General features: G+C 35.7%; 1 protein-coding gene across 6 annotated transcripts in view; it reads left to right on the forward strand.

Annotated features, from left to right (window-relative positions):
- LOC118189253 (calcium and integrin-binding protein 1-like) overlaps positions 1-27,637 on the forward strand; it is a 147,553-nt gene that overhangs the window by 10,655 nt on the left and 109,261 nt on the right. For all 6 annotated transcript variants that reach the window (XM_085812869.1, XM_085812875.1, XM_085812877.1 and 3 more), the window contains exons 2-4: positions 5,145-5,217; positions 11,507-11,541; positions 20,474-20,573. In XM_085812869.1, coding sequence (XP_085668995.1) covers positions 5,167-5,217; positions 11,507-11,541; positions 20,474-20,573 — 186 coding nt within the window. In that variant the 5' untranslated portion in view covers positions 5,145-5,166. The remainder of the gene's footprint in view (positions 1-5,144; positions 5,218-11,506; positions 11,542-20,473; positions 20,574-27,637) is intronic.

Here is a 27,637-nt window from a genome sequence, read left to right on the forward strand (position 1 = left end):
GATGGAGCGGCATTCTGTCACCATTATCTTAACATATGGGACTAATTCGCTACATGGCGGGCACCTCGACGTCGATGCAACTTTGTGTCTTGGTGAAGAATGGCCGACCTTTAAAAGGTGCAGTTTATGATGGAGCGGCATTCTGTCACCATTATCTTAACATATGGGACTAATTCGCTACATGGCGGGCACCTCGACGTCGATGCAACTTTGTGTCTTGGTGAACAATGGCCGACCTTTAAAAGGTGCAGTTTATGATGGAGCGGCATTCTGTCACCATTATCTTAGCAGATGGGACTAATTCGCTACATGGCGGGCACCTCTACGTCGATGCAACTTTGTGTCTTGGTGAACAATGGCCCACCTTTAAAAGGTGCAGTTTTATGATGGAGCGCAGTATTCTGTCACCATTATCTTAACATATGGGACTAATTCGCTACATGGCGGGCACCTCGACGTCGATGCAACTTTGTGTCTTGGTGAACAATGGCCGACCTTTAAAAGGTGCAGTTTTATGATGGAGCGCAGTATTCTGTCACCATTATCTTAACATATGGGACTAATTCGCTACATGGCGGGCACCTCGACGTCGATGCAACTTTGTGTCTTGGTGAACAATGGCCGACCTTTAAAAGGTGCAGTTTATGATGGAGCGGCATTCTGTCACCATTATCTTAACATATGGGACTAATTCGCTACATGGCGGGCACCTCGACGTCGATGCAACTTTGTGTCTTGGTGAACAATGGCCGACCTTTAAAAGGTGCAGTTTATGATGGAGCGGCATTCTGTCACCATTATCTTAACATATGGGACTAATTCGCTACATGGCGGGCACCTCGACGTCGATGCAACTTTGTGTCTTGGTGAACAATGGCCGACCTTTAAAAGGTGCAGTTTTATGATGGAGCGCAGTATTCTGTCACCATTATCTTAACATATGGGACTAATTCGCTACATGGCGGGCACCTCGACGTCGATGCAACTTTGTGTCTTGGTGAACAATGGCCGACCTTTAAAAGGTGCAGTTTATGATGGAGCGGCATTCTGTCACCATTATCTTAGCAGATGGGACTAATTCGCTACATGGCGGGCACCTCTACGTCGATGCAACTTTGTGTCTTGGTGAACAATGGCCCACCTTTAAAAGGTGCAGTTTTATGATGGAGCGCAGTATTCTGTCACCATTATCTTAACATATGGGACTAATTCGCTACATGGCGGGCACCTCGACGTCGATGCAACTTTGTGTCTTGGTGAACAATGGCCGACCTTTAAAAGGTGCAGTTTTATGATGGAGCGCAGTATTCTGTCACCATTATCTTAACATATGGGACTAATTCGCTACATGGCGGGCACCTCGACGTCGATGCAACTTTGTGTCTTGGTGAACAATGGCCGACCTTTAAAAGGTGCAGTTTTATGATGGAGCGCAGTATTCTGTCACCATTATCTTAGCATATGGGACTAATTCGCTACATGGCGGGCACCTCGACGTCGATGCAACTTTGTGTCTTGGTGAACAATGGCCGACCTTTAAAAGGTGCAGTTTATGATGGAGCGGCATTCTGTCACCATTATCTTAGCAGATGGGACTAATTCGCTACATGGCGGGCACCTCTACGTCGATGCAACTTTGTGTCTTGGTGAACAATGGCCCACCTTTAAAAGGTGCAGTTTTATGATGGAGCGCAGTATTCTGTCACCATTATCTTAACAGATGGGACTAATTCCTTACATAGTTGGTTTTCGTGTTTCTTTTTTCCTCATGTGTAACGTGAATACAAGACTGTTTGCCTTAAAGTCCTCTACGAAAGCATCCCTCCTCTTAGGTGTTGAACTCTTGTGTTTTTTGTCATATTCCAATAACCTAGTGTAATTGTCATAGAATTTAAGGAATAGGGTACCATGATGGATGTTAAAGGAAGTAATAATATTGTTACGAAATGTACAGGCGCGTTAAGATGGCTTCCCCGCAAAGAAGTTTGAGGGTTACCACATTTGGCGAAAAATCGCCCATTTGGCGACCTTTGGCGACAGAATTGGCGATATACCAAGAACGGATGAAGAATTTTCTGGAACGAATTCTTACTGGTTTACCCCAGAATGTTCTCGAACACAAACCGAAAGCTATATAAACCCTGCTGGTCCGCAGTCAGTTAGTGTGTGTGCCTCGTCTAGCGAGCTGATAGTCAGTCACTGAGCGAGTGTCTGGAAGTCTAGCGCCGAGTTCGTCGTCAAGTGCATCGAGAGAGTCTTTTAGTGTATCGCGAGTTAGTGCACCGTCGAGTTTCGCCTTAGACTGTGCTGAATCGAGAGCTATACTCTTGTGCAGTGCGAGCTGTAGCGTGGAGAGTCTCGAGAGTACGTGGAGTTCCGAGAACGACCAAGCACAGTCGGAAGGTGTACTCTGGTGCTTTGCACATTGAAGCCGTCTCCACCATTATTCCCTGACAGTGTGAAGGCTGTGTCGCTGATTGTTCCAGCGTGTTTATAGTAGATCTTCGATGACTGTAAAAGTGTTTTGGAGCTGTCTGTAAAACGTTTTGATATTTGTAAATAAAGTGTGTTTGGATACTTCATCAAGTGTCGTCGTTATTCACTCCAAATCTACGTACGAACGTAAAAGGAGGAAATAACGTAACAACTGGTGTCAGAAAAGAAAAACGCAACAATACGCATTTCAAAGTTCAATTAGGTAAAAAAACTATACATTGTTTTTAAATGTTGTAGTTAGGTGTGTCAGTTGTAACATTTGGTTACGTTTGTTACGTACAACTAAGGCACCTGCTTATAACAATTCTTAACATTACAACTAGGTACATCAGTTATAGTTAAACCGATAGGCGAGGATCATATAATAATAATAATTTCTAATATAAATTAAGTCGTCGTGTTATGTCGACCAATAAAGAACGATGGAAATACGAAGTTCTTGATAGAGACTGTGTTTAAACAGCGTCAATTTTAATGAGGGGAAAAGATTTTTCTTAATTGAAGATTTCTTACCATTTTTTTAGAAATTTTATTGAGATACAAAAGGAAAATATTTAAGAAAAAAGATTCGTGTTTTTCTTGCTGTACGTATATGTTTTGTCTCCCTGCCCAGCCACTACATAGGTGGTTAGTGACTGAAACGCCGTCGTATGGACCTCCGACCTGAGGTTCTACACCAAATCAGTTATGCCCATGCGACGGAAAGAGAATCTACCATCCACCGCCGGCGGCATTCATTGAATCAATGGTAGTAATATTACGAAGCTAAATTGACAATGTCATCCTTACAATAATTGTTACATAATAATTCGTATGAAAAAAATATACAATCAATTAATTATTACATTGTCATGGATAGGGTCTATATACCGTGGAGAGTGGAACTTATATATTAACCAGTCTCTGAACGTATGTCTACTTCAGTGAGTCATAACTTCGTATTCTTATCAGTTACACACTTAATGATGTGTGTACGTACTATTGTTGCAGTTATCCACAGAGTAGGCCAGTCACATCAGTTCAGGCAGTTGATAGTTCCATACCCCAAAGTGTATGGTGTTGTGTAGACTATTCTATGTTCATATAAACTGGATTCTAAGTTAACTTTTGATAAATTCGAAGTACACTTTTGTTAACTTCATTGTTCACGTAAACACTTGTCCACTTGGATACATCGTAACTTTGTGTTCTTAGCAGTTTGCACACCTCATTATGTGTCTCCTTAACAATTTGCACACCTCATTATGTGTCTCCTTAGCAATTTGCACACCTCATTATGTGTCTCCTTAGCAATTTGCACACCTCATTATGTGTCTCCTTAGCAATTTGCACACCTCACTATGTGTCTCCTTAGCAATTTGCACACCTCATTATGTGTCTCCTTAGCAATTTGCACACTGTGTCGCAGTTATCAAGAAAGCAATCAAGAAATTGCAATTGAGAAATTCATAGTAATATGTACACTATTTTAACTATTATCGACAGAAGCAAATGTTGTGTAAATAATAACTTGGCTCCCAGATTAAAAAAAAAAAAAAAAAAACCGAAACTTTTTCAGATTTTAAATTACGTTCATAAGGGCGTTTTTTTAACATTTTGTGTGTTACATTTATTTATTAAATATCATGTTCTTCGCACTTAAAGCACAAAATTCAGTTCAACAGCAATATCGCAAAATAGTTTTAAATTGAGCATATCTTTAGAATTTCCGATACACAGTATCACGCGCTAGAGATAAAAAAAGTTTTTTTTTTTTTTTTTTTTTTTTTTTTTTTACAACGTTGCCATGGCTCGCTTTGAAATCCTTGAATTTGCTAATCAAAATTTCATTTAGTTTTACAAAATAGGAAATCGATTATAAAACAAATTCCAAATTTCAAATTTGGTCTTCCACATGCCCATACTCATAGGAGGATTACGTCATTCAAAATTCGATGGCTTTATGTACCTTTGTTTTATCGCAATGCGAGAAATATACATACATTGATGCAGATTTTTCCTTATTTAATTTTTTTAAATATAACACAGGGCGATAATACTTTGTGGTAACAGTTTGAAAAGTAATTTGCCGTTTGCAGTGAATCGACGCAAAATCGCAAAACGTAAACAATAGTGCTTCAGGAGCAAAGCCCCTTTGGACTTAAAAAAAAAAGAAAGAAAACTAATTCTTAAATTTTTTTCAATATAATTCTAAATTGTGCAATTTCTTCAAGCAGTTAAAACCGTCTACTGAAAACAGTTATAATAGGCATAAAATACATAATTATTCAGCACATATTATTTCCAATCAATCATGCCATATAAATACACATGTTTCAAATGCTGCAACTAATTTTTCATTACAGGACACTGATTGCTTTCGTGATGGGCCCGGGTTTGAATCCCGGAGAAGATATGGTTGTTAACTGCCTATCTCTTCATAGTAGGTAACTGTGGCCAGCTATTAGGCGCTTCCGTAATAGAATGGTCACCACTTCCGGCCCTTATAGTAGCGCAAGGCTTATAGTAGCACGTATGATGAATTAATTATGTCCGTCTTTTAAATGAAGCGGACTGTAACATTCATTTGTTAAATTGGTTTTTAGGACTTGCTTCTTTCTGTCCATTGTTCTTTAAATAGTTATGGTTTATAAATTACTCTTTTTCAGAAATTTAAAGAATAAAATATAAATGGGCAGCTCAAGCAGTCAACTGACAAAAGCTGAATTAGAAGATTATAAGGTAAGCATTTTTAATTACATTTGTTCATTTTAATTTCCATTAAGCAGCAGTTTCCTGAACGGCAGTAGAACTTCATTTATCTATTTAATGTCTGTTGTATTTTGCTCATGCGTCCATTTCCACAGTTAATTGTTATAAATTTTTTACAATTTTGTGCAATCACCTACTCTACCTTCAAGAGTTAGAGCGTATACATACGTGCTCGGCCAAAGATGCTGTTCTCAGCATGTGCATGATAGGCACTGTGGTATACTGCTGGACAATTGCTAAGGATGGACAACACTATCTTATGATGAAACAGAAAAAGTATAAAAAATTAGCGTATGTACAGACTACAACAAGAAGAGGTGTGCTCATGCAGATTTTAATTTTCTCGCCTGCTTATAACATGAGAGCGCTGATAAAAGAGTTAAGGGATTTGACACTCACGGGCAGTGGCTAGGTATAGTTAGTTATCCAAGTATTAGTAAGGTACGATCCAAGGAACCATAACTGATTTAATGAGCCATTCGCAGTTTCGCCTTAATACGGCATGTACTTAGGCATGCATGGCTTAATCTTTGAGACAAGCATACGACTACTGGCAGAATCAAGCAGGTAGCTTTCTTATACAGACGGATCAAAATCCCAGGATCATGTTGGCGCCGCTTTCGTCACAGAAAAAACAATAGTAGGGGTTCGATTACATACAGTTTGCTGTGTGCTTACTTCTGAGCTTACTGCAATCCATCTGGCTTTGACTTACCTTTCAAAACAAAAGTACATAAAATTTATTATCTACACAGATTCCATGAGTGCCTTAATGTCATTGAAAAATCATGCTCAATGTACTCATCCAGTTGCAATCAGAATCCTAAAGTTGAATCATCATTTAAAAATTCGGGGATACCAGATTCTATATTCGTGGATCCCTGGACACGTTGCCATTAAGGGGAATGAATTGGCAGATATTGCAGCTAAAACTGCAACCACAATGTACAATCTTCAGATTCCACTAGCAGACATCAAAGGGTTTGTCAAAAGCAAAATCCTCAGCAAATGGCAGAAGCAATGGGATGACAGAGTATATAACAAGCTGAGAAATGTAAAACCCACCATTGGATACTGGCGATGTATGGCTAATAGAAAGGAAGATGTCCTCTTGACTCGACTGAGAATTGGCCATTGTCGCCTGACCCATGAGTATCTTCTGAAGGGAGAAGAGAATCCCAGCTGCCCAAACTGCAATGCAGATCTGACAGTCCATCATATCTTGGTGGAATGCCAGAGTTTTAATTATTTTCGCCAAAAACATTTTAATTGTTCAGAACTGGACTTAGGAAATTTAATTGGAAAAGCATATCGTCGTAATTTGTTTCTGTTTTTAAAAGATATTGGCTTTTATAATAGACTTTAACCTGTTTTTTTAAAAGATATCAGCTCTTATCATAGACTGTAATCTGTCTTTTACCTAAGCTGGAAGTTTTTACAAATGACTAATTGCATTGTTACCATTTGTCTGGCGCAGATAACCTTGACAGGTTTTGTGCCAAATTACAGTAATCCAATCCAATCCATAGCGCACACCTTGGAAATGCGCTGGGAGCCGTTGTCCAGGAGGCTGCCTCTTTTATTTCATACGCACAGATTTATTATCTCGTGCTTTCGGTAGCGGTTCAAAACTCACTACGTCCTCCACGGCATCAGCGCCGGGAGGTGAGAATTCGTGGCATCGAGAGGCTATTTTTTCTGCGTTGGACGCATATTCAGAAGTCCCGTATTTCAGTTTTTATTGGTTAGGTATAGTTTAGTTTACGAGTATGCTGCAACCCTCCTGGCCGTAAAATAATCGGCCTCATGGTTGACGCAGACAAACAAACAAAAAAAAAAAAAGTTTAAAATATTTAAAGTCCTATTCCTGTGATAGTCTTGTTTTCATTAACAATCCTCATAATTTCTGTTGCATAGCTATTCCAGAATTTTCTTTTTTTCAATTATATTCTGTTCATTTATTTTTCCAAACCTCGCCCTCACACTCTCGGTCAGTTTACACTCTTCCATAAAATGAGCTGCATTTCCGTACTTCCCACAAGCCAAGCATCGATCATTGCCCTGGAGATTAAAACGTTTTAAACAGGCCGGGAATCTACCATGATACATGATAACTTGAATAGTATCTATAGATCCATTTTATCTTTAAATAGATCCATCTTATATCTTTAAATCCATCTATATCTTTAATCCACAAATAAAATTATTTATTCTAATCTGCGAGGAAAAAGAAAATAAACAGAGTTTGTCCAGGTGAATTATTTGTTTAGAAAAATGTGTTTATCTAGAAAAATGTTCACAATATGCTCAATTTTTAGAAAGATTGTATGTCAGTATTGTTCTGTGTTACTATGGCATGAATAGCTTGGATTTCCCTTGCTGAAATTTCTCTTTGTTACTTCAAATGCTCACCAAAATTTAACATTAGTTCCCAAAATGGTTTAATATTATTAAAAATAAATAATCTGAAACTTCAATGAAAGAACATCGACAATCTTTATAAGCGAACACAGAAAAATTTAATATTTGTGAAAGTACATAAATCTTTTAATATTGCTTTTACGTTTTCAACCAAGTTCCAGAAAGTTTAAAATAGTCTCTGATAAAACACTGCAACGAGGGTATGAAGTTGCTTGCTTTTTTTTATACCCCTACTCAACAATCGCCGAGGCCCATCAGCGGTTGAGCGGTAAATCGCTGAATACTGGTAGGTCTGTCCGAGGTTCGAATCCCGCGAACGAGCGTTTTCATGGTTTTACCCATGTCTAACATAGAGAGTTTACCACGAAGCCATCTCTTCTCTTAGGCAGATAGTCCTCGAGTACTTCGCAGTAATCAAATAAACCAAACCAACAATGGCCGATCCAATCGTAAAGGCGCTGAACACAGGAATTTTGATCCGACTTCAAATATCGGTTAATGTACTATGTGTGGGGATAACGTGAATTTGAGTCAGTTTCCCTGAAAACATTCTCCACGAAAGCATCGCCCTACCCTTAACCCTTTGTTGCATATAAATAATCTAGAGAAGTTAAACGAAAATGTTTGTATTTTTTTTCTACTTAAAATAACCTTAGTAATAATAATAAAAAATTAATTTTATTCAAATTTCGCTTTCAATAATTGCTACAGATTGTTCACTATAGCATGCATATACGTACATGCATACAAATCTCTTCCCAACGATTTACGTCATTGCATTTAAAACATGGACCTTATAACTAACCCAAATGGGTTTTCTCTCTCGTCTGAGGCGTTCCCGGCTGTCACCTTGATTTCATCCGGAGGAGTAGGGACGACTTGCAGAAATTTAACAGTGGTTTTCTATTGCAACGTGTATAATTATCAAGAAAAAGCTGGTTGTAGCGCCTCATTTCAAAAATTAGAATTTCTATATATTTTTATTTTTGAAAATGAGATTGATTTTTAAAAATTTAGCATATTTATCAAGCATAATTAGCGTTCCAAATAATTATAAAGCTATTGTATGCTTTCAGAGCTGGATATTTTTTTAGCTTTTCCTATGCTGTAAGGAAATTTGTAACTACTTCTTTTAGAAAATAATATTTTAAATCTGCACTAATAGAAAATTTCAAATAAGCAGTTTTCTCTTGGAATTTTTATGCTTTTTATTGGTGTAAACAAGTAAAAAGTACTAAAATATTTAAAAACGAATTTTTGAAAGTTTTGCTTAAAATTCTAAATTGTGCTGCTTTTTTTAAATTATAGTTGAGTATTATAGCACAATTTCTATAAAGTAATTTTATTTCAATTATATTTCATAATACATCATAGTGATAAACACTTTTGACACCTTAAAAATTTTTATACATTTAATTCTAATATTAAAATTGTATTTAACCGCGATAATTAATTTTGCTTGTATTTTATAGTGATTATTTTTTAAATTTATTTTTAGTTTTGCATAAATTTTTTATTTACTGTTAATTTAATTTATTACCCCAAAGGTGGTGGTGGTGGTGTATTTATTTATGGCAAAGCACACTAGGGCTATCTGCCTAAGGGGAGGGATGCCTTCGTGGAGGACTTTCTAAGGGAAACTGACTCGTATACACGTTACACACGGGGAAAACCACGAAAAAACCCATGCAGCCAGCCCGTTCGCGGGATTCGAACCTCGGACGGAACTACCAGTGTTCAGCAACTTTACCGCTCGGCCGCTGGTGGGCTTATTACCCCAAAGAGGCGGAGCCATCAAATTTTGAATAATGTAATCTTCCACCCGAGCATGGGCATCTGGACGGCCGAATTTCGAATTTGTTTTAATCTGTTTCATATTTTGTAACACTTTAACGAATTTTTGATTAACAAACTCAATGAGTTCAGAGAGAGCACTTTACGGAAAATAACAGTTTTATTTCCAGTGCGGAAATTCTAAAGATATGCTGTTTTCAAATGTTTGTGGTTTACGGGCGACGAACATGATATTCAATAAATGTAGGTAACCCACAAAACGTTAAAAAAGGTTCCTTTTGGGCGTAATATAAAATCTGAGTGCTTCTAGATTTTATTTTACTTTTTTTTTCCCCTTCATTACACTCAGAAAATTTTATGCTCCAAATTTTATAAATTTCTAAAATAAATATTCCACTTTAATGTTAACAAGTTACGGTTAATAATGATGATACAATCAAGTAAATGATTGTTTTGTAATGTTATTATAGTTTTGAAAATCACTGCCTGAAAATGGTCATTAAATTTAAAAAAAAAAAAAATTATCAGATCATGTTTAATTTTACCTTTTTATTTCAAAGCATCACGTACTATCAATCTTATTTAATTTTACGTTATTTGTACGCAAAATTAAGTTCATAAATTTTGTGCTTAGAGTTTTTACCGTTTTACCAAAGAAAAGATGTTTGTACAAGAATTACGCGTGGAAACAAATGCGCGAAATGCAGTAAAAAGTGCTTTAATGAGGTATATTAAATCCTATTTGGAAAAAACTGTGGCTTTCATAATCTCATCGCTATACAACGTATCACATTTAATAATTAAAAAGAGGTATGTGATACAAACGCCATAGGTTTCAGTGTTAAAGTAAACCAGATCGTCCCTACTCTTTCTTGCCGACATGTCGGTGACGCGCGCCCCGCCCACTGGGTTAGTCATCTCTTATAAGGTCCATGATTTGAAATCATTTCCTGCCTTGTTTGCAGTGATCATTACCATCTTCTCAATGGTAAATCTACAACTGACATGTACATGCAGATCCCCCCAAAAATACCTTCATTTCGTCAATTGTGATTGAATTCATTTTGCTGCAATTTTGTAACCTGTGCCTATTCGATTCAAATGTCAAATGTTCTAGAAATTCCTTGCCAAACATAAACATTTCCAGTGGTGTTTTGGCTTGATAAGCAGTCCATTTGGGTTTCAATTCACTTTTTTCGGTAGATCTTTATCTATCCACTCCACAATTTTCTCAAACTGACATTTAAAATAAAATGTCTAAAATGACTAATTATGAATAAAAAAATGGCAGTATAAGAAAATGTAAGCAATATTGTATAATATGTACTGTGAGAAATTGTACTAACTTGGAAACAGAAGGAGTAGCCATTTTCCAAATAGCAGTGCTTTACTAAGTGATGCTCTACAGCCATCTATGATCGACAGTTGAAAGTTCTAATAATATAAAATGAATAAACACAGGAATGGAATCTGTTAAGGCATTTACAGAAGAATAAATAAATTTAAATTTTTGTCCGCTAGAGTGGACATGATGCAACAAAGGGTTAAGTAGATGATCCTCGAGTGGTACAATCTAAATAATCTTAACTGACCTTTAGACAGATAATTTTGGAACATTGTCATAATTAATTATCCAACAAATAATGAATCTTTTCGTTTAAATAAAGCGATAATAATTTTTTTAAACACCAAAAAATTTCTATTGGATGCATTACCCATCAATTCCGTATGTAAGATTGAAAAGCCACTTATGCTCACGATCATAGCGTTTAACAGTTATACGTAGCAAAACGTTTTTGCAGCATAAACATCAGTAAATATAGAATCGTGTTACTTTAATCATATAATAATGAACAAAACCACAGCTCTTACAAAGCAAAATATCTACTCGAAGACAGCAAGTAATGAAATTATGAAGCAAATAATAAATAAGCAAAACACTGGAATAATTTAGATTTTTCTCTACGAGTCTGATTATTATTTTGTTTAATCTTGCATGCAGCTTATATGAGATCTCTATTTCATAACATAAATTTTCTTCCAGGATCTTACTTATCTTACAGAAAGAGAAATTCAGTAGTAAGTATAATACCTTAATTTTTATATATAAATTTGCAAATCTTTTTAAGACAAAAAGTCGGTTGCATATAATTTAATGCCTTTTTGGGGTACTTAGCGTATTAGTGCAACCACCTTTGCGAAGTCTGGAGATTTTTTTTTTTTCTTTTTTTTTTTGCAGAAGAAAAAGGTAATTCGGTGAATTTTCGGATTGGAACTTAACAATGGATGTGATTACCTGAAAAACTGTTATGTATATAGGTGCCAGAATTTGGCGACTTCTACTAAGGTGGTTGCAATAATGCGTAAGCACCACCTTTTTGCTAACGAATTACTAAAGAAAGCTTACTCTGTAAGTTGGAAAGAATATAAGTTTCATCAGTTATTGCTTATGAACAAACTCGGGAAGTATCTGAATGAAATAATGTAGAACAGTATCAAGATTAAAAATTTTTGCGGTCTAATATGTGTATCTTTTAAGAGTACAATATCTCAAATTATGCATCCTGATGTCTTATTGAAGAAAGCCTAGATTTTGTAATACGATTAATATTATATTTCTAAATCAGTGCGTCTCAAATTTGTTTTGCACATCCCTGGAAATAATAGCCGTGTTTCAGAGAACCCCGACATAGAAATGTATGTAAATGGTTAGCCATACATATATTACAATTTTTTCTTTTGAATTATCGGACACATGCTAGAGAACCTAAGAATTCTGAGTGGTAAATATTGTTTTAAATTGTGCATTGCAATATAACAATGATGCGATGCTTTTATGAACGATATGTCAGAGAATATGGAAATGCCTTAATTTCATCTCAACACTCCTTTGATAAAAGAGAAAAAAGGATGTGTACACCACATGTACGGAATATTAAATTAACGCAGTTTTTCCTGCATTTCATTTAAATTTATTTCCTCGAATTTCATTAGAGATATATCTCTCATTCAATTAGTTTAGTTCGCACTTCGCGGCAAGGCAAAAATACATAAAACCTCAAACTATCTTTATTAAAAATTGAGAAACATTGAAAAATATACAACACCAAATACTGTTAAAACAATTAAAAAAGTAATTTTTGCAATTCAAATCACTTTCGATGCAAAAACAAGCCATTCGGCCAGCGGGCAAGAAGGCAGATTTTTCGATGCACAAAATTGGAAGTTTTCTTTTGCTCCCACTGGGCAAAAATACACTGAAGGAGTAGAAACTGACTTAATTCACTATTCTGGCAAGTTTCAAATGTAAACAAGTATGGTTGCTATGGTAAAAAAGTAGGCTTAGCCGCACTTGAAAATTCTTTAAATTGTTGATAGTTCTACAACTATTGCATGCAGATTAACTAAAGTCATATAAACATTAACCGGAAGTTAAGAACGACATAACTGAATCATTTTTGCACGAAGCAAAAAATGCACAATTTACCAACAAAAATTTAAAAAAAAACTGAGCTCACCCAGTTGAGTGACAGAATGAGTATATATATATATGTGATGTACCAGCTTTAGTCGTAGCTTAAATTATCAGACGATAAGTTTAAAAAAAAACAGGATCCATTTATTATTATTCAGGAGAAATAGCAGTTACAAAATCAGATATCCGGAGTAAATAAAAAGAATTACTAATAACTTTTTGTATGAAGTTTACTGCATCGTGACATTTAAGAAAAAGCCCCCGATATTCCTTTGCGAATCCATTTATAGCCTCTGGAAAGGCGGAGCTTCAAAGAAATGACGTCAGCCTCGTCAGCCAATCCAGTTCGCTTTAAATATTTCCAGAATATTCTATAACTGTATGTGTAGAAAAGGCGGGAAAAACAACTTGACTACGGGGCTGTGGATTTAATTCCACGTACTTTCAAATAAGAGAACGTCGCTATTAAAAATGAAAAGAACATACAGTTAGAATTTGAAGTGTATTCTTGACTATGGAATTTTATTATTACATATATATACACACACGTTGGGTGCGGCCGATTGCAACCAAAACATAAGGTGCACAACTACATGCTATAGCAGTCCTATATACAAAATTTCAACTTTTTGAAGCTATTCGTTTTTGAGTTATGCCAGATACGTACATACGTAAGTACACACCTCACGAAAAAAAAATCTCTTCTTCTTTCTCCATTTTAAATTCTTTTTTTAACTCATTTCGGGAAAAAGAGTCCCTTATTCTGTCCCAGTTATGTGTGATTGTATAATATGTATGCTGCATAAAATAATTCAAAACAGCTGAAACGAAGGTTGACGTTCAACTGACACGTGGAAAATTATCATTATCTGGTTAAGATATTAACTCAGCTAATGTTCGTTGCCACATCCACCAGGTTTCGTGTCTTATTATGTCTAGAACTTCTTACCGAATAATAATCAGGACCATTTTCACAAATTATGGCACCCCAAGCTTTCCTAGCTGTCAACCCTTTTGAACAATAACCATAAATTTGTCGAAAATGTGGTTTTTATTCAATCAGTGTAGTATGTGTTAAGACTGCACTGGTTCTCGCAGTAAGCGTGCAGCATATTCGTTATTACTGCGCAGTTTTATACGTTGAGTGTTGTATTCCATTATGTTCTTTCTTCTGTATTACAGAACAATGTAGTGATACAGTTGACTTTCGATATGAAAAAATTTAAATGGAATTGAACCTTTTTACTTCCTTGTATGAAGTAAAATGGAAGTATTGTAATCGCGAAAAGTTTCAGGCAGCATATTTCAACGAAAATACCCATTTTGACCGCTATCGAATGCAATTTAACGATGTTTTTGCGTGATATCTGTACGTAAGGCCAGAATAAAAGATTCGTTTCCTCCAAAAAAATTATAAAACTGCTTTAAAATTAATTCTGAAGAGAATTTTTCGTGGTGTCTGTACGAACGTATGTACGTACGTCTCGCATAACTCAAAAACGAGTAGCCTCAGAACGTTGAAATTTTGTATGTAGGACTGCTATAACATGTAGATGTGCACCTCGTATTTTGGTTGCAATCGGCCTCACCAAACGTATATAAATTTATTTATATATATATCCACTCTGTTATCCGGCTCAGTGATCTCAGTTTCTTTACTCTGATATGTTTGTAAATTGTAAATTTTTTGCTTTAAAAATGATTGAATTATGTTGTTTTTATCTTCCGGTTAAGGTTTTTTATGCCTTTAGTAAATCTGTATGCAATATTTTTAAAGTTATCAACAATTTTAAAGTTGTTTATGTGCCGCTAAACCTTTCTTTAGGGCGGCCATTGATTGTTTACATTTGAAATAGCAGACTAGTGGATTTGTTGCCAATCTAGAGAAACTTAGCTTCGCAACAACAGAGATAACGCCTTCATTTATTATTGCCAATTAAATCATGCTTAATCCTTTCTGGAATTTTTTCGAGGAAATAAGTGTTTAATATTTACTTCGTAATTTTTAATATACATATTTTGAGTTTTTATGTATTTTTGCCTTGTCGCGAAGTGAGAACTGAATTAATTGAATGAGAAATACTCAATCGTCTGTGAAAAACAGTTTCTTTTTTATTTCGTTTGCTTAATTTCTTTTATACATCGTTCTAGCTTTATTATAGTATTTGAATAGAACATGTGGCAACGATTCGATAATTCTTTAAATGATATACATTTTGTGCATTCTGAGTTATAATATGAACGAAATATAATACTATTAAGTGAACTAGCGCCAGAGTGTCACTATGGTAAAGAAATACTAGAGTGAATTTTAAAGAATGCATTTATTCTATTGTGGTTTATGCGCTCTCGGCGAAGTAGATTTAATTCAATCCAATAAGTTTAAATGAAATGCAAGAAAAAATGCGTATAATTTAATATTCCGTACAAGGAAGTCATGTGGTGTACACATCAGATTTTTTTTATGAATGATATGAACTCAAAAGTGATAAATTTACGTATTTTATAAAATTATAGCGAAATATATCTTTTACTCTTTTCCTGTCCTCTCCAGTGCCTGTAAGAACATTTTATTTCCATCTTCTTTTGTGTATTATTTGCAGTCGCAAGACATCTCTGCAAACTCCTTATTTCTCATTGTTACAAAATTTTCATCTTAAAAATCTCTCTCTGTATATAATAAATTAAAAAAAATTTTAAAAAAAAAAATCTGAAAGCTTTCAGATTTTATATTACGCCCAAATGGGCCGTTTTTTACCCGGGGCATTCAAAACGGGATTTGAAAAGTGATACAGACATTCAAAGTTATTCGACGCAAAGTATCGTTACACATTGTAACGTCTTTGCGTTGCTACGCAACCAACATAATACCAGAAAGACGTGTAAAGAAACGTCGCGCATAAAATATCCGTGCTTGAAGATACACGGGATGTTAATATTGTAACGTCTTTGCGTTGCTACGCAACCAACTTAATACCAGAAAGACGTGTAAAGAAACGTCGCGCATAAAATATCCGTGCTTGAAGATACACGGGATGTTAATATTAATGGAACGCTGGGAAATCGTTATGTCTGTTAATCAAAAGTTCGTTAAAGTTTTACAAAATATGAAATAAAAAATGAAACAAATTCCAAAAAATTTGGACTTCCAGATGCCTATATTCGAGTGGAGGATTACGTCATTGAAAATTCGATATCTCTAGGTACCATTGCTTTTTCACAATTCGAGGAACAGACACACATTCATGCTGATTCTTCATTATTTTAATTTCTTTAAATATGATACAGGGCAATAATATTTGGTGGCAACAGTTTGAAACGTGAACCGGCATTTATAGTGAAATTCCACAAAATACCAAAACGAAATTAATAGCCCTTTGGCCTAATAAATGACAACTGATGAAGGAAATTTAATTGAATGGAATATTTCTCCTCATTTTGGATAGATTAAATCACATGCAAATGTGAGTGCTTTGCATTAACAAAACCACTGTAAGAAGCACTGAAACAATATGCTTGCTCGAAATCACTTGTAATTTTTCTTCAGTTTAATCATTTGATAGGGCAGAGATGATTTCAAGCTCTGAAAATTCTGTATTTACATTTCAAAATGAGAAAGCGGAAACCCTATTTCTCTTAAATTACTGAATGCATGAAATAAAAATACACTCATGTACATAAACTAAGGATAATGCCAGCTCAGACAAATAAAGGTTCAGGAACAAAACAAACGTGACTTATTCATGAAGCCATTTTTTTTAAACAAAAGATAAAGTACAAAAAAGATAGTATATGTATGATACCATTTATAAAAACTACGATTTGTGTTCTCGGAAGCAGTTATGGAAGATATCTCCCTTACAAAAGTTTAATATTACATGGTTGATAAGATGATTAATACATTGTATGTCTCCCAGACGATGAAATATAATAACGCTTAGGGCGTTAGGATGAAATACAACAAGGCTTAGGCATGATAAGTATCAAATTATCGAGTTGATGTTGGGAGAGATTATTCCACTCAGCAAGCAGTGCTCTCCGAAGTTCTGGTACACATGTAGGAGGTGTTTGACAGGCTGGACTTCGCTGGCCAAGCATGTCCGACACATGCTCTAGTGGATTCAAATCAGGTGAAAATGCGGGCCATTCTATACGAGTAATAGATATCCTCAGATTGAAGGCATTCCTTTATAATATGTGAACAGTGAGGTCGGGCGTTGTCATCCATAAACACAAATTCTGCGCCTAAACAAACATACCTTTTGTTCCAGAATGATGTCCCGGTAAATTTGGCTTGCCATGGTTCCGATTTTAACATGCAGATCTGTTCTGGAGCCCAGTGTAATTCTACCCCAAACGAGCAGTCCTGCACCACCGTAACGGTGTCGTTCAGTGATGTTATCTTGTTGCCAGCGGGTACCTGGAGGTCTCTACATGAACGTCCGACGCGAATCAGACTGCAAATTAAACCTGGACTCGTCGGAAAACATCACACAAGTCCACTGCGATGATGTCCACATTGCATGTTCTCTACTCCAGGCTAACCACTGACGACAGTGAGTTGCCTGCCGTAAGCGGAACACATCTGACAGGCCTGACATACTTAAAGCCCGTAATATTGTTAAATTCAGAAGTATTTTTCATGAAGTCTAAAAATTCTGAGCCCTGAGATTTCTCCTGTGAATTTTCCATGACATTATTGCTGTTGAACTGAATTTTAATGGTTTAAGTGCGAAGAACATGATATTTAATAAATAAAGGTAACGCACAAAACGTTAAAAAAAATGCCCTTTTGGGCGTAATATAAAATCTGAAAGCTTTTAGATTTTTATTTTTATTTATTTATTTGCATAAAGTAACATGAAAAATCTAAAGAAGCGAAACTGTTCCGAAAAAGTATGAATACAGGGGAATGTGTATTTAACACTGAATAAATGGCCATCTTTCTAAACTGGTGAGATATCACCAAGCTCGCGAAGGTTTTGGTGACTAACGTTTATCCCAAAATTTGGTGAGAAATCGTCATTTGGCGACATTTTAGTCCGGTACCTGTGTAACCGTAATGGGTTTTGTAATTGAGTAACTGCAATTGATCCCTATATGTAACTGTAACCGCATCCGGCACTCGGGTGTAACGTTAATCGGTGCTTCTTTGTTACAGCGGCTTCCAATCAACATTTAAAATTTGTGCCAGTATCTCGACTATAATTTCGCCAAGCTCGCGAAATGCGAGTGGGAAAATAAACAACACAGTATATAATCATAACACTAATACTCGCATTCCTGGGAATATTTTTAAGAGGCCTTATCCTTGTTATGATTTTATAGCATGTAACTGTTCCAGTCAACTACAGCATTTTCACACATATTAAGCTTTTCATTACACCCATGAACGTCATCTCCTATGCCTAAAAATATATCAATCTATTAGTAATGACGAACGATATTCTGGGACCGCTGAACCAATCTCCTTTTCGCAATTTTTAACATCGCACCTTCAAATGGTTTCGTCGTTAACATGGAGTTTCATGTTGTTCTCATTTTCGCATACTCTTATACTCTTTTGTCAGGACCCCTATCTTGAAGGGGGAAAAAAAATTATGCAGCATCCATATCATTACTTGGTAAGTTAAAGACGTTAATCTTCGAATTATGGTAACTTGGAGATTTTTTGGCGAAAATTTGGCGACCAATCCTGCTACAGCAACCGGATAGTTTTTTTGTTGACGCCATTTTGTTTTCACGAAGTAAAGGGTGTTTTTTTTTTTTTTTTTTTTTTTTTTTTTAAAGGCCAAATTACACTTATGCTAGAACTTTTATGGAACTATCACCTTATCAAAATGTCGCCAAAACTACCTGTTACAATATTCCAAAAATTGTTAACTTCATATTCATACACTCAAAAAAAGCAATGCATATATTTTTAAATTAACAACCCGAATTTGAAAATCTCAAGAAAAATGAGTAAGGTAAGAACACGCTGCGACAGGAAAAATGCAACACAATGTTAATGGAAGATTCCGTGGCGAGATATGAGTACTGGCAGCCAGATCTTGGCGAGATATGTGGGTTGATTGGCGATTTAATATCACAGACAGCTTTAACAAAGAGGTACTGTTTAACCTTATATGCCTTTCAGTAATTTCGAGAATTGTAAAAGTACTAGAGATTTGGTTGGGGAAAATCTATAAGATCGGAGAGAGCATCAGAATAGTTGTTGTTTAGTTTAGCGTGAATTCGGAATATTGAGATATCTCCGTGTTAGCTTCGCTCTTTAGATGCGCTTTGCATCTAAAGAGCCGTGTTTAACGTTCTTAGTAGTTTGAAGTGTGACTAACTCTGTGATGCTGTAAAGACCTGTACGAGCATTTTTGTGGAAAGTTCTAGAACTATGAAATGTTTCTTTTGGTAAAATAAATTGGTACTATTCGGTTTCGAGGGGCGTAAAAAATCGCCAAACTATTGTTGATGCCAATGCTGCCAAAAATAATTGCAGCAACCCTAATAATTGCGGCAAGAAAGGAAGTATAATAGCAAATAACTATTTAAGATTGATGTTTTAATATAGATGAAAGGTTAATTTCATATAATACTTTTTTATTATTATTATTTATATGAAAAAGGCTAAACATGAATTAATGGAAGCATAAGAGTAAATAACTATTTCAGATCATTATTATAATTTATATAAAATTTGCTAAACGTAACTGAATGGATGCCTGCATCGCTTTTTCGCTACCGAGTTATCGCTAAAGGATAATTTCATCTCGTTTGTTCTTCAGACGTAATTTTCTATAATGAATGATGCCTTTTCTTTGAAAATATTCTCGTTACAGTGCAGAATCGCTCACTTGTTTGCCGCTTTTTACAAGGGTAAAAACAATTGTATTTTTGTCAATTTTCTTTTACTTTTTAAGTGAAAATAGGTCGATGTGTACATAGATAAAGTCAAAGGTGTGCGCAGTGCCATTTTTGTGCAATTCTAGGATTTCTTTTTAAGTGAAAATAGGTCGATGTGCACATGGATACCGAGTATGTGCAATTCTTAAAAACGTGTTAAGCAGTTGGTGATTCTGCACGTTACCCAAAATTCTATTGCCGAGTTTTCGTTATGGGCAATTCCCAAATTGTTAAATCCATAGGATATCAAAAAAGATTTAAAAATTAAACTAGTATTTCAATGGCGTCTTAAGAAATACAGAACTATATAAACTTAGGCAATCTGAAATCAGCGCGTACGCTAGATTTGGCGCGCTGTTAAATGGGCGCGTTTGCTAGATTTGGCGCATTTGCGCGTACATTTTCGCTGCAATTTTTTTACGGCACTCGAAACCGAATAGTACCAATAAATTTTATTGCGCTATCATTGGTTCTGTGTGCATTCATTGTATTACGAATCTGTACGCACGCAACACTGTTGTTATTTTAAGGAAACAAAGCTGAATTATTATAAATGCATTGCATTTAACAGAATATTCAGAAAAAGAAAAAAAATTCCGCTTGACTGTTAATGCACACTTTTTCTTTTCACTGTAGCGCCTTCAGAAGATTCAAGAACTTGTATCCGCGTGTGTTAAATAAAGACAAATATGCCAGGATATCTGTTGATTTAATAAAAAGGATGCCAGAATTCCAGGTATGAACCTTTTTTTTAATAATGTACCATTAACAGTTAATAATAGAAATAAATTTTAAAATTTGCTATGAAAATTATATGTGCGATTATAAAATTATATGTGAAAATTGTATCCGAAACAGCAAGTGCCATAAGCTTTAAGTAAATCTATCATTTCCAGTTGATTGGGTGTAAATAAAATCTTAATTTATTTATAATCTTTATGGCTTAATGTTAATGATAAATATTACTCATTTTTATTATTCTGTTCTTCCGTACAGTGGGCAATGATAACAAACGTATTCATGCACATTGCCCTTCTAATGCTTTGGATCAATGCTTTTGAGCAAGGACCTATACTACGATCCTTGCTCAAAATATCGCATGGGTCGTAGTATATCCTTTGATCAGATGGGTACCAGCTGCGTTAAATTAAGTGCCGCCCACCAGCAGCCGAGCGGTAAAGTCGTTGAACACTGGTAGTTCGGTCCGAGGTTTGAATCCCACGACCTGGCTGACTACATGGGCGTTTTTGTGGTTTTCCCTATGAGTAACGTGTATACGAGCCAGTTTCCCTTAGAAAGTCGTAAACGAAGGCATCCGTTCCCTTAGGATGACAGAGGCTGTTCACACATTTTTTAGACGATGTATATTGTATTCACAAAACTAAATTACATAAAATTATTGTGTTTTAAATGTTCTATTTGACATCCCTTATTCGGAACTATCTTTCGACACCCCAATTTCCAGGATAATAATGCCTTTTGAAGTGGCAGAAGAGGTATACTATCCCATTCCTCCCGAACAGCTTTCCAGAGTCCTGTTAGGGTTTTGGGACAACGTTTGGATAATGCAGTTTTTAAAAGTCCGAAAGCACAAAAATCCATAGGTAACACATCGGAAGATTTAGTAGGGATATCAGTGAAGGGTTATGGCCTTGATACCAGTTTTTGGTTCCATTTCTTTTAGGAAATTGACAGTGGATTTTGATGTGTTACTGCTAGCTTTGTCCTGAAGGAGTCTCACAGATGGATGGCACTGTGGGTAAAGCGATGGTATTTCATTCAGAAAAATTGGCAATAAAATATGTTCCTGATAGTATTTGGAGTTACTCTTGACATTTTTTTGCACTCTCTTTATTTTTAACTTGTCATTATAAGAAAAAACAGCAAAAATCATGAATCCCTTAGAAAAACTTTCTTTCGATTCTTTGAACCATGTACTTAAATTTTTTTTCTCCCCTGTTATAATAATAAATGGCTCTTGTTTTGTTACAATCATTTCAATACACCCATACTTCATCTATTGTGACAATTGTTTTCCATTTTTCTTTGGATAAGTGTTTCTCATATAAAATTCTGCAGTGTGCCCTGCGTCGAGCGATATGCTTTGGAAGAAGACGATGAACATTGCGTTTTTTCGCTTTCTTAAGATTTAAATCAACGTTTATCATTTTGTTTACAGTGGACACCGAGCATTTTAATGATTTTGCAACTGTCCTTTGACTAGGGGGATTTTCTTTTAACATTAAACAGCGTACCTTTGTAATAGTCGAAGATGTCCGTTTTTTCCTTGGATACTTGTTTGGAATTTTTGTCCCACTTGAGGCTTCAATTTGACGTTTTTTTCCTTTCTTGTTGATGATATTACCTATCGACGCTTTAGATATCTCAAAACCATGACTCTCAGATCGTGTTTGGATAACGGAGTATGCATATTTCTCTTCGGAAAGAGCGTAAATATAGCCTTCGAACGGCTGCTTTGTTAAATTCGCCATTTTGATTAAAAACAAAACTTTCAAGCCACAGACGATCATTTTGACTTTTAAAAACATAGTACAATTGCAATTACTTCTTTTGCAGGAAACTTTTTTTTATTACCGCTTACCAAAATCGTCTAAAAAATGTGCGAACAGCCTCTGGATATTCGACGAGTGCTTTGCAATAATCAAATAAACTTAACCAACAACGGCCGAGCGGTAACGAATATGTGTCAATTTCCCTGAAAAACTCTCCACGAAAGCATCGCCGTACCCTTAACTAGATAGTCCTCGAGTTTTACAATCTTAAAAACTTTTAACTGATTTTACTTTAGGCGGATAAACTTGGAACATTATATCATAACTAATTATCCAACGAACAATATATCTTTTCGTTTAAATAAAGTGGGAATCAATTTTTCGTCTCCAAAAAAAATTCTATCATATACATTAGCCATCAATTTGTGTATACGAGCCAGTTTCCCTTAGAAAGTTATCCACGAAAGCATCCCTACGCTTAGGAAGATAACCCTCGAGGCTTTGACGTAATTACCTAAACCATATTCAACAATAGAAATGCTAGAAAAACTAGGAAGAGCATGGTTACTACAAAAAGTCATTTATCCTTTTAAATGGCACATTTGATCGAGACAAAAAAAAAAATTTTTTTTTTCAAATACTCTGAAAATTTATGCCAACGAAACAAATATTAAGTGAAAACATATGCGCTAAAGTAAAAAAGGAATTCGATGTAACTCATATTGTACTTTTAGTTCATGCTGAAAAAGATAATGAACCAGAGCTTGTTTAATGCTCCTCAAAACCTTCCTACAGAAACTTCCAGGTCGAAGCTTTTAGGTATTGATATATATATATATATATATATATATATAATCAGTTTTGACATATATAAAACTGGGAGATTATATATAATTAACCAACACATCAAACATTGGATTTAAGTGAAGCTACTGATATAAATTTGTAGTGCAGTTTATATTAGTTTTTTTGGTAATATTCGGTTTCGAGGGCCGTAAAAAATCGCCAAACTATTGTTGATGCTAATGCTGCCAAAAATAATTGCGGCAACCCTAATTGCGGCAAGAAAGGAAGTATAATAGTAAATAATTATCTAAGATTGATGTTTTAATTTAGATGAAAGGTTAATTTCATATACTTTTTTATTATTATAATTTATATGAAAAAGGCTAAACATGAATTAATGGAAGCATAAGAGTAAATAACTATTTCAGATCATTATTATAATTTATATAAAATTTGCTAAACGTAACTGAATGGATGCCTGCATCGCTTTTTCGCTACCGAGTTATCGCTAAAGGATAATTTCATCTCGTTTGTTCTTCAGACGTAATTTTCTATAATGAATGATGCCTTTTCTTTGAAAATATTCTCGTTACAGTGCAGATTCGCTCACTTGTTTGTTCGCCGCTTTTTACAAGGGTAAAAACAATTGGATTTTTGTCAATTTTCTTTTACTTTCTAAGTGAAAATAGGTCGATGTGTACATAGATAAAGTCAAAGGTGTGCGCAGTGCCATTTTTGTGCAATTCTAGGATTCTTTTTTAAGTGAAAATAGGTCGATGTGCACATGGATACCGAGTATGTGCAATTCTTAAAAACGCGTCAAGCAGTGGGTGATTCTGCACTTTACCCAAAATTCTATTGCAGACTTTTCGTCACGGACCATTCCCAAATTGTTAAATCCGTAAGATATCAAAAAAAGGATTTAATAATTAAACTAATATTTCAGTGGCGTCTTAAGAAATATAGAACTATATAAACTTACGCAATGTGAAATAAACGCGTACGCTAGATGTGGCGCGCTGTTAAATGGGCGCGTTTACTAGATTTGGCACTTTTGCGCATACATTTTCGCTGCAATTTTTTTTCGGCCCTCAAAACCGAATAGTACGTTTGCCCCCCCCTAGGTAAATACTAAGAAATCACATAAAACATGCTTTTACTTATTTCAAATTTAATCATTTTACATAAATAGCTCTAATTTAATTTTTAAAATTCTCTGTATTAAATTTAAAAATTCTATTTGTTAAACGTTTCTAAAATCCACACCAATATTATTGTAATATATGTATTATTTAAAACTGTTATTAACCTTTCCATTTTTTAATGAATGAAATTGTTTTAAAGATATCTAATTTTTTTCAGATTCCATATTTTGATATTAGAAACTTTTAAATATTTATTTTGTTTTCAAATATTACTTCTATAACCGAAATTCTTTGAAACGCATATAATTAATAATAATAATTGATAATGATGAGTATGGGCAGCATTTCCTCCGAGCGTGATGGGTATGGCCCAGAAATTTCAAAGTTCCTCAGAATGTCATCTATAAACGGTATTTTCGCCATTATATTTCCAAAATGACCCTTTGTATATGGGCTCCTTTTCTTCCAATGTACGTGCAACCCGAAACCGTATTTGTCAAGATCTGGCAGAAATTTTCATGGGTAACAAATGAGAAAAATAAAAAAAACTCCAACTCCTTTATATTCATACAGGGAACTGGACAAAAATATGGAAACACCTCATGAAAATGCATGCTTGAACATAAATGTTCATTCTAGCTAAAACTATGGTTGTGCTGATGTGTTTGCTCACTAACGCCACCTGTACAACATCCTTAATACATTGCAAGTGCCATTCGTTATCGAGGACAATGTTCTGTGTTGTTGAGAGTGCGTCACATTGAAACTAAATGAACTCAAACTTGGTAAATTGTTGGGACTCGTATGGTGGGAGCTGCCGTATAGCTGAAGTGTTTAGTGTTTTAAGGGGCACAATATCTAAGGTTTTAACTCCATGTTCGAAAAATAGTTCAATAAATAAACTGAGGTAACCAAAAAAAATTCTTGCCGTTTCTGATATGACATTGGAAATGTGAACCTTAACATAAAAATAGTCGCCAAACCTGGCGATGAAGGGCTGGGAATCCGGACCTTAACCAAGAGTATAATAGCGTGTTGCATCGGTACCAAAGATTCCCCAGCCAAGACCTGTTTCTCACGTTAGGATAGTTTCATGTGATGCACCGTACTTGCAAAAATATTCATCTGAGCCGAATACGCCGCACTTTTCGCGGCATTGTCGGCAAGCCATTTGGTATTATCATCGTAAAATGAAGAATTTTTTAAAAATTCATTTATGCAGTCAGTTATGGGCAGCTTAATACTACTGCTGATACGCCACGTGATGGGCAGTTTTTTTTCTCCGTAACTTGTTTCAGCTGCATTCCACGTATTTCGATCAGTCATTTATTCGCGTGTCGTTGATATACTATTTACTGCTTCACTGAAGCTGGGATTGATTTATAGTTCAGTGTGTTAGACGAAGGAAATATGGTACGTACATATTATTTCAGTGTTATAAATTCGGATATGTTGCATTTTAAAATGGTTGAAATTTTTCCGGCCTTTTCTTCTTCTGACCTTTTCCAAATCTTACAATAATTACTCCTTATAAGCAGACATGGCATCACACAGCAACAGTTTTTCTAGTGATGATTCTGACGACGAGGAAGGCCACTTTAATTCGATAAGAAGGCGCTGTAAAATTTGTTACGAAAGAAATGTTAAAAATTTGAGTTCCCAATCGGCAAAAAACTGTACTGTAAAAGTTGCGAAATTTCTGCGATAGTTGTGTGGATAAACCACACTTATCTTTGCCATGTTTTAATAAAGTTCATCGTAACATCCCTTTGTAATTGCATACAAACTTGAATTTAACTAAAATGTTATATTTAAAACTGATATACGTACGATAAAAAAAAAATTATATGTGAGGATGCAACTTGCTTGGCATAGTAATGTTCAGCCAGGTATTGGTTAAACTAATTCCTAGAAAAATTAATTTATTGGTTTGTTGTGTTATGCATGTTAAACTATACAACTTTTCCTTGATAATTATGATTTTTTCGCTATTTTAATTATTGTAAGGCATACGTCAGAAACAAAATAATACAAATGTAAAGCGGTCTGGCAGGGAATGTGTTAATGATGCACCACGCAACGTTCAGCCACAAGCGCTGGACGATGAGGCCCTGAGGGCAGCCATAGAGAGTGACAGTAGCCAAACATGTGGTGAGCTTACTGCACACTTCCAGGTATCTGATAAAACGATCAGACTCTATTTGAGCAGCATAGGAAAGGCATACAAACTGAGCAAGTGTCACTGTTCGATGTCACTGTTCACACCCCAGTCACTGTTCGATGCAAACAAACGATAGAGCGTCGCTGCCTGTTTGTCATTGCTTACTTGGCACCGCAATGCATCCATATTTGATCGAGTACTCACCAGCGATGAAAGGTGGGCCCAGTATAACACACCCAAACGTTCCAGACATTAGTTGTCACCACGGGGTACTCTGTGCCTCACACTAAGAAACCTTCTCTTCACCCACGCAAAATCATGCTCTGTATCTGGTGGACTAGTCGCCAAATGGTGCACTATGATCTTCTGCCAGTGGGCCAACTCTTCACGACAGGCATGTACTCGCAGCAGTTGGAACGTGTGCATCAGGCACTGATGCATAAAGAGCCAGCACTGGTTAATCGTAAGGGTGTACTCCTCTTCCATGACAATGCGAGGCCGCATGTGGCTCGGGAGCCCAGGGACACCATCCAATGACTGGGCTGGAAGACGTTAACCCGTCCACTATACTCTCTAGACCTCGCGCCAACAGACTACCACCTTTGCTAATTTTTCATCTTACCTGCTTCCAAAAAATACCTAATGTCTCTACGGATGTTCCTCCCCCCCCCCCTTCCAGCCGCGAAATGATCGAATGGGCAAGGTCACAGAATGTTGCTAGATGAACGCGAGTTCTAATTCTGGATGATTAGATGGATATTTCATACATTATCCGAATACATAACGTGAACGAGTTATCTTTGGAAAATCTTTTTCGAAGGTGCTTTCCTTCTCTAGGCGAGATATTCTCCACTACTTTGCTGTAATCGATTTAAAAAATAACAAGCTTTCTTTATTCAAGAACACAGATGGTCGCCTTTAAATGTGTTTGGGCGAAATCTGCCAATGCCAGTCTCTGTGTCGGAAACTGGAGTAATGAAGCAGCAATTAAGGTATACGGAATCTTTATGACCAGTGGTTAAATTCATTCAAATCCGCTTTACTAAGCTCATAAGCGACCCGAACGGCAAAATCCCTGAGCACGGGTAGTTCGATGCAGGTTCAAATTGTGGCAAACAGGTTTTTTGCATGGGAGTTTTCGCTATTTTCGTCTTGTGTAACGTAAATGTCAGCCAGTCTTTTTTTTTAAAAAAAG

The sequence above is a fragment of the Stegodyphus dumicola genome, chromosome 1, assembly GCF_044657685.1.
Source record: "Stegodyphus dumicola isolate Sdum_Otavi_A_Nest chromosome 1, ASM4465768v1".
NCBI lineage: Eukaryota > Metazoa > Arthropoda > Arachnida > Araneae > Eresidae > Stegodyphus > Stegodyphus dumicola.